Source organism: Mustela lutreola, chromosome 4 (assembly GCF_030435805.1).
Source record: "Mustela lutreola isolate mMusLut2 chromosome 4, mMusLut2.pri, whole genome shotgun sequence".
Taxonomy (NCBI): domain Eukaryota; kingdom Metazoa; phylum Chordata; class Mammalia; order Carnivora; family Mustelidae; genus Mustela; species Mustela lutreola.
The window spans coordinates 191929556-191939896 of NC_081293.1; the positions used below are offsets into that span (position 1 = coordinate 191929556).

The 10341-nt window shown below is 40.1% G+C and overlaps 1 protein-coding gene across 1 annotated transcript; it reads left to right on the forward strand.

Moving 5' to 3' along the window:
- The first annotated feature begins 4516 nt into the window (after positions 1–4516).
- LOC131829897 (olfactory receptor 2A1/2A42-like) lies at positions 4517–9403 on the forward strand. The gene is made up of 2 exons (XM_059172141.1): positions 4517–5441; positions 9375–9403. The coding sequence occupies exons 1-2, from the start codon at positions 4517–4519 to the stop codon at positions 9401–9403; spliced, it is 954 nt and encodes a 317-aa protein (XP_059028124.1).
- The last annotated feature ends 938 nt before the right edge of the window (positions 9404–10341 follow it).

Here is a 10341-nt window from a genome sequence, read left to right on the forward strand (position 1 = left end):
AAACGAAATCAAATCTAATATAAAGTAATCAATAGTTAGACATTTGTTCATTTGTACTCATTTATTTGTCCCTTTGACAAATGTTTATTAACTGCAAGCATATAAAAATTAACCAGTCTATTCCACCACTTTAAAAGAAATAAAATTTGAAACAGAACTACTGTATTGAAAGAATACTAATGTACTCTAGCCTCCTTTTTGTCTTAAATTTAGCTGTCAGAAAACCATGGTTTATACTCTATTTCTTTTTTCATTTAGGTTTTCGTGTTAAGAGAATAAAGGAAAATTAGAAAAAGAAATTACTATTATATAAGTGGGTAGTTTTGAATATTTCTCACAGCCAAATATTTTCCTATGCCTGTGTATTTAAAAAATAAACTTAGAAGGTTTGTTAAGCACAGAAATTGTTAATATTAACCTAAAATCAAATAAACCCTAGTCACATATGAGGAATTTTTATATGTTGTTTTATATATATTAATATATAGATAACAATAATTTATTATATATATAACAATTATTTATATAACAATATATTTATATATAACAATATATTAAAATATATTGTTATATATATAATTACTTTTATATCCAGATGATTTGATAATTTATCAATAATGCTTATAAGAAAACAGATATCTCATCTGTTCTGTTCAGAAGGGTTCAGTTTCTTTTCCTGGGTCTTACTTCGGTGAGGTGACCCAGGTCTGGGATCTGGTCCTCGCTTCTAGATCCCGCTTTAGAAATTCTGTTCAGGAACTGCATCATGGAATCTGCAGCACAGTGGGACAGTGCATAAGCTAAAGGATCTAAATGTTCGTATCATTAAAACTCAAGATGAGGCTGTATAACAAACAAAGACCTTTGCTGATCAACGCAGCCCTTCTTTGTGGAAATATCTACTCAAAAACATAATTTATTGCCTAATGTTTTGATTGGTGAACATGAAATTAAAGCAAGAGAGGCTAATCAGAGATCTTTCCGAATAGGAGTGCTGGTCACCCATGCTGTCCATCTAGGCTGGGTCACCGTGACAGTTGGTCAGGCTTCTGTCCCTAAAAGGCATTAAAGATGCACAGGCAAATGCTGCCTCTCTGACCTTGTGTCTATGCTCCGTACTGATCGCCCCCTTTCTTTCTCCCACAGCCTGGCTCACTGTCGCATCCTTCCACTCTGAGATTGTATCAAAGCACCTTGGCTGGGCTTGTGGAGGCTCCCACAACTCTCCAGTCAAATATTTCCTGGGACTTTCCCGTTTATCAAGTCGATGATAAAATTTATAGGCCAAGTATTTTAACACTAACTTGTTGGTATGTCCATTTCTCAGTAGGCAAACTGAATTACCAATGTGTCGATAGTTTGTTTCTGGTAGCGACTTATGAAGTGTGCTGCGGTCAGTCACTAGTTTTTGGTTTAAATAGAACTTCTTATGTTTTGGGTCTCTGTTAAAATGCATGTTACAAATATGAAGGATTGAATTAACAGCAAGATGATTATATTTCCTCTCCCTATTCATTCCAGGCTATGACCTTTTATTTATTTTTTTTTAAGATTTTATTTATTTATTTGACAGAGAGAGATTGAGAGATCACAAGTAGGCAGAGAGGCAAGTGGAGAAAGAGGGGGAAGCAGGCTCCCCGCTGAGCAGAGAGCCCAATGCGGGGCTCGATCCCAGGACCTTGAGATCATGCATGACCTGAGCTGAAGGCAGAGGCTTAACCCACTGAGCCCCCCAGGCCCCCCAGGCTATGACTTTTTAAAAAAAAATTCTTTTCCAGTGTTACTGAGATAAAATTGAAATATAGTACTATATAAATTTAAAGTGTACAAGTGCAAGTAGTGCCTGGGTGGCTTAGTCAGTTAAGTGTCTGCCTTCAGCTCAGATCATAACCCCAGGGTCCTGGGATCAAGCCCTGGCCTGGGAGTCTGCTTCTCCCTCTGCTCCTCCCCCTGCTTGTGCTCTTTCTCCCTCATTCTCTCTCTCTCTCTCAAATAAATAAAAAGTAAAGTGTACAAGCACAAGGATTTGACTTACAAGTATTATGAAATGATTACCACAGTAAATCTCGTTAACATTTATCATGTCATATAGATACAAAATGAAATAAAAAAGCAAATCTTCCGGGGTGCCTGGGTGGCTCAGCAGGTTAAGCCTCTGCCTTCGGCTCGGGTCATGATCTCAGGGTCCTGGGATCGAGCCCCACATCGGGCTCTCTACTCCGTGGAGAGCCTGCTTCCTCCTCTCTCTCTGCCTGCCTCTCTGCCTTCTTGTGACTCTCTCTCTCTCTCTCTCTGTCAAATAAATAAATAAGTCTTTAAAAAAAAAAAAAAAAGCAAATCTTCCATTTTGGAATGAGAACTCTCAGCGTTTACTCTGGTGACAACTTTCAACCATACCACACGTCATTGTTAACTCTCGTCATCATGTTGTACCTGACATCCCCAGTACTTGTTTGGTTAACGTGAAATCAGAACCTCCGACCCCCTTCCTCCGATTCCCTCTCCGCCCACCTGCCTCCTCTGGTAATCACAGGTCAGACCATTTTTCCCTACGAGTTTGGTTTTGCTTGTTCGTTCGTTTTAGATCCCACGTATAAGTAAGACCATACAGTATTTGCGTTCTCTGTCTGATTTATTGGACTCCGCATAATGCTCTCCTATTGAGTATGAGGCTGCAAATTGCTCTTCTTCATCGTGTCCTCGTTCAGGTCCGTTCCCAGAAGTGAAGTGGCCGGGTCGTATGGTAATACTATCTGTAATTTTTTAAGTGACTTCCATGCCGTCTCCTTTAGTGGATGCACCGATTTACATTCCCACCAACCATGCACAGGGGCTCCCTTTCCTCCTCCTCTGTTAACTCCTGTCTTTTAAATGCCACCATTCTGACAGGTGTGATGACTAGCTTACGGTGGGTTCGATCTGCATTTCTCTTGGGATTAGCGATACTGAATACCTTTCCATGTATTTGTGGGTGAACTGTACGTCATCTTTAAAAAAATGTCTATCAGCTTCTTTGCCCATTTTGATGTGATTATTTGGGAGGATTTGTTTAGGTTTTCTTGTTTTTGCTACTGAGATGTATTAGTTCTTCATATATTTTGGATACTAACCCCTCATCAAATATATGGTTTACAGATACTTTTTTCTCTTTTCATAGATTGTCTTTTCATTTTGTTGATCATTTCTTCTGCTGTACAGAAGTTTTTAGTCTGATATAATCCCACTTATTTATTTTAATTTCGTTGCTTGTGATTTAGGTGTTATATTTAAAAATCATTGCTGGGGTGCCTGGGTGGCTTAGTCTATTATGCGCTAGACTCATGATCCCAGGGTCCGAGACTGAGCCCTGCACTGGGCTCCGCGCTCAGCCAGGAATCTGCTTGAGACTCTCTCCCTCTCTTTCAGCCCCTTCCCCTACTCTCTGTAAAATAAGTAAATAAATCTTTTTTAAAAAATTAAAAAATCATTGCATGTCAAGGAGCTTTTCTCCTATGTTTTCTCCCAGGACTTTTATGGGTTTTGGTCTTATGTTTAGATCTTTCATCCATTTTGAGTTAATTTTTGTGAACCGTGTGAGGAAGGGGGTCTAATTTCATTCTTTTATATGCAAATACCCTATTATTCTAGCTCTATTGGTTGAAGAGAATGTCTTTTCTCCATTGGATACTCTTGGCTCCTTTGTCAAATATTAGTGGATCATATTTGTGTGAGTTTATTTCTGGGCTCTTGATTCTTTTTCACTGGTCTGCATGTCTGTTTTTATGCCAGTATAATATTACTTTGACTACTATAGCTTTAATATATAGCTTGAAATCTTGCTTTCTTCTTTCTCAGAATTGCTTTGACAATACAAGGTCTTTGGGGGGCCCTTAATTTTTGAATTCTTTTTTTTTACTTGAATAAAAATGTTGTTGGATTCTTGCCAGGGATTGCATTGAATCTACAGATGGTTTTGAGTAGTATGGACATTTTAAGAATATCAGTTCTAATCCATGAACACGGAATTTAGATTCTGAGAGTAGCTCAACCATGATTTCAGCTGAAATAATTAAAATTAATTTCTTTTCCAGGACCAATCTCACTGAAAGCTCCTCCGTTACTAATTATTTTCCCTGTACATTAATTCTCTCACAGATTTGTACATACGTAGCTCTGAGGCAATCCATATTTCATGATTACTTTCTATTCCATCTCAGTGTCAATGGCTCAATGTAGGTAATCACCGGAAACATATTCCCCTTCTATAAAACTAAGAATTTAGCTTAAAGACAGACTCATAATTTAAATTTGTTTAAATAGGTAAATGATTCTTTCCTTCCTTCCTTCCTCTCTCTCTCTTCCTCCCTCTCTCTTTCTCTTTCTTACTTTCCTTTCTTCCTTCTTTATAATTCAGTGAGTTCTTAAAGTTGTTTCTTAATAATTTTGCACACACCAAAAATTTATGAAACAATAAATAAAAGAGTTGTTTTAAAACCATTGTGTCCCATAGCTATCTGGTTCTCTCTTTAATAGTAAAATGGAGAAAAATCAAACAATGGTTACAGAATTCATCCTACTGGGATTTCGTCTTGGTCCGAAGATTCACATATTCCTTTTTGGGCTCTTCTCCTTGTTCTATGCCTGCACCCTGCTGGGGAATGGGCTCATCCTGGGGCTCATCTCGCTGGACTCCAGACTGCACACCCCCATGTACTTCTTCCTCTCCCACCTGGCCATCGTCGACATAGCCTATGCCTGCAACACCGTGCCCCAGATGCTGGTGAACCTCCTGAAGCCAGACAAGCCCATCTCCTTTGCTGGCTGCTTGACACAGACCTTTCTCTTTTTGACTTTTGCTCTGACAGAATGTCTTCTCCTGGTGGTGATGTCCTATGATCGGTATGTGGCCATCTGCCACCCCCTCCGGTATTCTGCCATCATGAGTTGGAGGGGCTGCTTCACCCTAGTGACGACCTCCTGGGCCTGCGGCTCCCTGCTCGCCCTGGTCCATGTGGTTCTCATCCTGAGGCTGCCCTTCTGTGGGCCTCATGAAGTCAACCACTTCTTCTGCGAAATCCTGTCTGTCCTCAAGCTGGCCTGTGCTGACACGCAGCTCAACAAAGTGGTCATCTTTGTTGCCTGTATGTTTATCTTAGTCGGGCCCCTCTGCTTGGTGCTGGTGTCCTACTCACGCATCCTGTTGGCCATCGTGAGGATCCAGTCCGGGGAGGGCTGCAGAAAGGCCTTCTCCACCTGCTCCTCCCACCTCTGTGTGGTGGGGCTCTTCTTTGGCAGCGCCATTGTCATGTACATGGCCCCCAAATCCCGCCACCCTGAGGAGCAGCAGAAGATCCTTTTCTTGTTTTATAGTCTTTTCAACCCTATGCTGAACCCGCTGATCTACAGCTTGAGAAATGCTGAGGTCAAAAATGCTCTGAGAAGAGCAATGTGCAAGGAAGGTCATTCCCAATTGGAATGACATTGAAATCACCAGCCTAAGTGTTTGATTGCTGCCTAAATCCAGAAAATTTCACTTCTCTCATCTTAGATGTGTCCAAAGGACACAAGAGCAAGACCTCCCTCTTCCTTTGAATGAAAAATTTTAGATATGTTACATTCATTGATTATCTTGCAAGTATGATTTTATCAGATACGATTTTTTTCTTTTCTTGCTCATTGAATTTAATATCTGTGTTATTAAAAATTATTTTAATTCATTTTCTGGGCCCCAGAAGTTGAATACACTATATCTACCTCTCTAGCCTAAGTATTTAAATTCACTAACTGCATGTATCATAAGGTTTGGAAGAAAAAAAAAAAAAGCTGCCATGAAGAACAGTCATCTCCCAAACCCACAGGCATACTTATCCATTCTCCTAAAATCATACTCGCCCTGTTAAAGATAACTGTAAAAGAATAACTCAGAGAGATATGTATTTAGCGTGTTGCATGATGGTGAGAAATTTGGGATGAAATTATTGATTCAGGAAGTAAATGAGCAGGCTGAGTGAAGGATCAAAATTAATGTAAAATATATAGGACAAAGGAGAGAAGAAGAAAAAAATCTGTAGACAACATGAGAACAGTGTCACAGCTTCAGAGATAAACTGATTATTAGTAGCTAGCAGAGGAGCCAAACTGGCCATTCTTTCCATGAACAGGCTGATAAGAGGTATCAAAGAATATAATTTGGGCTGTTTGTGGATTCTTCAGAAACTTTTGAGTGTTGATCTATAAATGATGTAGATATGTAGACTATCTCGATATGTAGTTTTCTGGTTATAGTGTAGCCGGCTGTTCCATTTTGGTATTGGATTGGTTTTTACTGATTCATTCTGCAGTACAGATCCAATGATGAGGAGTGACTCCTCTACATTTCAGGTGGCTTTGTAGGCTGTTACTTTAAAAATCCACTTTTTAAAAAATATTTTATTTATTTATTTGAGAGAGACGGACAGAGAGAGAGTGCAAGTGGGAGGAGGAGGGGGGCCTGATTCCAAGACAGATCATGACCTGGGCTGAAATCCATAGGGGGACACTTAACCTACTGACCCCCTCAAGCACTCCTGAAATCGACTTTCTTTTTTTTTTAAAGATTTTATTTATTATTTATTTGACAGAGAGAGAGATCACAAGTAGATGGAGAGGCAGGCAGAGAGAGCGAGAGAGAGAGGGAAGCAGGCTCCCTGCTGAGCAGAGAGCCCGATGCGGGACGCGATCCCAGGACCCTGAGATCATGACCTGAGCCGAAGGCAGCGGCTTAACCCACTGAGCCACCCAGGCGCCCTGAAATCGACTTTCTAACCTGTCTTGAGACTAGGATGCCCACTTGCATCCAGTCTTAATTACTCAACCCAATTCTTAATTATTATGCGTGGGCAGCAGAGTTTACTGAATATAAAAACAAAATGGATTTTTATAAGAGTAACATTTTGGTTAATTGCTCTCCCAGTGCTCTACACTGTGTATTGATAGCACTTTCCACACACCATCTCATTTAGTCATCATAACAAAGCCATGAAGAAGGTCCCATTATCACTCTGTCGTATACCTACATACCAGAAACTAACAAATGTTAGGATTTTGCCTTGACAGTCTGACTCAGACAACAGTCTGTTGTGGTGAAATTAAGCCTCAGTACTTAACCACAACAATGTGCATTGTCTATACCAACATCAGGGTCATCAATAAAGAACAAAGCCAAATTATCCCAAAGATGGATGCATTACATAAAGGAGGGTGTATTTCCAGCCTCATGTGCCACAGTGAGCTGATCTGTGCTCTATAAGGCCTAGAAGATAAGATCATTTATGAGAACCTGATTGTCAAGGACAATGACTCCTAAGGTCAGAGTCACAAAAATCTTTGGACTTTAGAGGAACACAGAACATAAAGAAGATGAGAATCAAGGCCATTCTTACTGAGATTGGTGAGTTAGTTGAGCTAAAACCCAGAACCAATACACCAAGATAACGACACCATAATACCTCCCTCTCTCATATTCCCTCTCTCTTTCTCTCTTGGCCAGTCAGTGTACTTTACATATGTATTTACTTAATCCTCAGAACAGTCCTTTGAGGCAGAAAACAAGATCCCCACTTTACTTTAGGGAAACTGAAGTGCAGGAAGGTTGAGTAACTTGCCCAGTATCACAGATGTTGACTGTCCAGTCCAGGATAGAACTGAGGCAATCAGATTCTTGACCTCATAGTCATAACCACTGGGTAACATGGCCTCTTTGGAGCTATCTGTGGATATAAGGGTCAGAGAAATCAAGGCAGTGAAACAAAACCAGTGACTAAGACCAAGTGATGGATGTCAGGCTTCAGACAGAAGCTTTCGTTTGCTAGAGGAAGCACCTTGACTGTAAACTGAAATGTAAATAGTGGGTGTGGTAACAAGGAAGAACTTGGCTCTAAGGGTCAGAGATCGCGGAGGGCCCTGACCATGACCTGCGCATGGAGCAGAAAAGTGGAAGAGAAGACAGATTATTTGGTTTCACTTTGATGGAGTAGAATTAAGAATGGATACTTGATAGTATTTTATCTAAAGGAACCCTTTCCCAAGACAAAGGAATTTAGATTTCATTTTTGGTGTTGAAAATTGTTATGATCTTCCAAGAGGCATTTATAGTACATTGCTCAGGTAGGTCTCAAGTTTCTCAGGTAAGACGGGAGCTCCCCGAGACTGGGAACTGGAATCTGTTTGCCACTTTTTCATCCATACTAGCCTACTGCCTAGCCCTTAGGAGGCACCCAGCAAGCACTGGTTGGGTACATTCATGAACCTTTATCAATTAACTACACAGTCTTCAACGTTAAACTATCTTAGGACTTCTACATTTTCCAAACTCCTCTTATTTGCAAAACAGAGTACGATATAAAATAACTACAACTAAAATTTATTTAGTAGTGGCTATGTACCAGACACTATGTTAAATCCTCTAGATGCAATCCTCACATCAAAACTTTCAACTATTGTATTTTCATTTTCAGAAGGGAAATCGAGTTCTGGAAAACCAAGTAACATATTCAATGTCATAAAAATATCAAGTAGTGGAATCAGAATTTAGAGCCAGTCAATCCAATCTAGATTAACTGTGAGTGATCTTTTTGTAAGGGACCTTTTTTTTTTTTTTTTAAGATTTTATTTATTTATTTGACAGAGAGAGATCACAAGTAGGCAGAGAGGCAGGCAGAGAGGGGGAAGCAGGCTCCCTGCTGAGCAGAGAGCCCGATGTGGGGCTTGATCCCAGGACCCTGGGACCATGACCTGAGCTGAAGGCAGCGGCTTAACCCACTAAGCCACCCAGGCACCCTATAAAGGACCTTCTGCAGACTTATATGTGATCATTTAGTCTAGACTACTATCCAAAAAAAAAAAAAAAAGGTAGCATCATAAAATATTTAACTTAAATACAGCAGCCACTACCCTTTCAAAGTTAGACATCTTCTTGTCCATTAGTCCCTTTAAGTTTTGAATGCACTCAGTTCTTGCAAAAGTTTCTCCTTGTCGGAGGAATATTAGTGATTAATTATGTCTCATTGGCCAGTGATTGCAGGGGAATTACAAACAGATTATAAGTATTTCCTCCTTAATATAAAAAAAAAAGTGTGTACATTCATGTCTATCATGTAGAACAGAGGATATGAGCCTTTTAAAAAAGAGCATGCCAAGTTGTGAGAGTCTCTGGTTATGGCGGTACTTGTGCTAGCTGAGCAGCTGTGCAGAGGGTGTGAACCCTCCCACTTCTTGCAAGTTGGTGGACAATTAGGGGTTGTACCTACTGAAAATGATAGGATGGGGTGCTGTAGGTGAGAGCTAGTTCACAAGCCATTTAGCATTGGATTCCTCAGTGTCTTTGGCATGTGGAGTGGGCACTGAGAACCACTGACCTGTAGGACGATTGTTTATTCTTTGTTAAGGGTTGGTGTGCATACAAATCAAGGAAGATCTTGCAGAAATGCAGGCTATGAATGGGATGGGCAGAGATTTGCATTTCTTCTCGGTGTTCCAAGATTCGTTGTTTATGCACCACACCCAGTGCTCCCTGCAATCCGTGCCCTCCTTAATCCCCACCCCCAGATTTGCATCTCTAACAATCTCCTCTATCTTGCTGATGATGCTGTAGACCACACTTTGAATGTTAATGTGAAAGAGAAGCATTGTTAACTCTATGGTTCTTAGGGAGGAAAAGGGAAGGAGAGTTGGAATGGGGTTGCGGGGGATGTCAGAGTTCTGAAGTCTTTTCCTAGACCACATGGAAGGGTCGGCTTCCCTCCCTTCTTAATGAACTTTGACAAGACCACTGCTTCAATTTCATTTGTTTTTTTGTTTTGTTCTGCTTGCTTTTTGTTTGCTTTTAATTTGTGTAACACCATTGGGCCACGAGAAGACATGCATTTGTTAGCACAGTCTGGTTTCACCCTCAGAAGCCTGGCTCAGACACAGGACATCCGGGTTCCTATCTCGGTTCTGCCAATCCTACCAGGTCACTGTGTGACCCTAGAAAAATCACTTAATTCCTCTGTGCATTGGTTTTTCCCACCAGTAAAACAAAATGTCCTACTAGATGATCTATAAGTACTTCTAATTCTGTGCCTCTTTTCTAACCTTCTGGCATTTTGATTTTTTTTTCTTTTACTAGAAGACACAATTAAATGGATTATTTTGAGAATAACTGAATACAATTAATTCCTGAACCTTGCACATAGTAGGAATTCAAAAGTAAACATCAAATAAATGAAGAGTTTGTATATATTAATGATCTTGAAACTATGGATGGTATAAGATATAGAGAATAAGACACATTCCATATAAACTGTCATCCCTTTAAAAAAAAAAAAAAAGGTTCATTATCCT

What these genes read in the sequence shown, in the direction of transcription:
- LOC131829897 (XM_059172141.1), top strand. Translation starts at nt 4,517, where the DNA reads ATGGAGAAAAATCAAACAATGGTTACAGAATTCATCCTACTGGGATTT. An exon ending in AGCAATGTGCAAGGAAGGTC is followed by an intron (nt 5,442 to 9,374) that starts ATTCCCAATTGG and finishes AGAACCACTGAC; the next exon opens with CTGTAGGACGATTGTTTATT.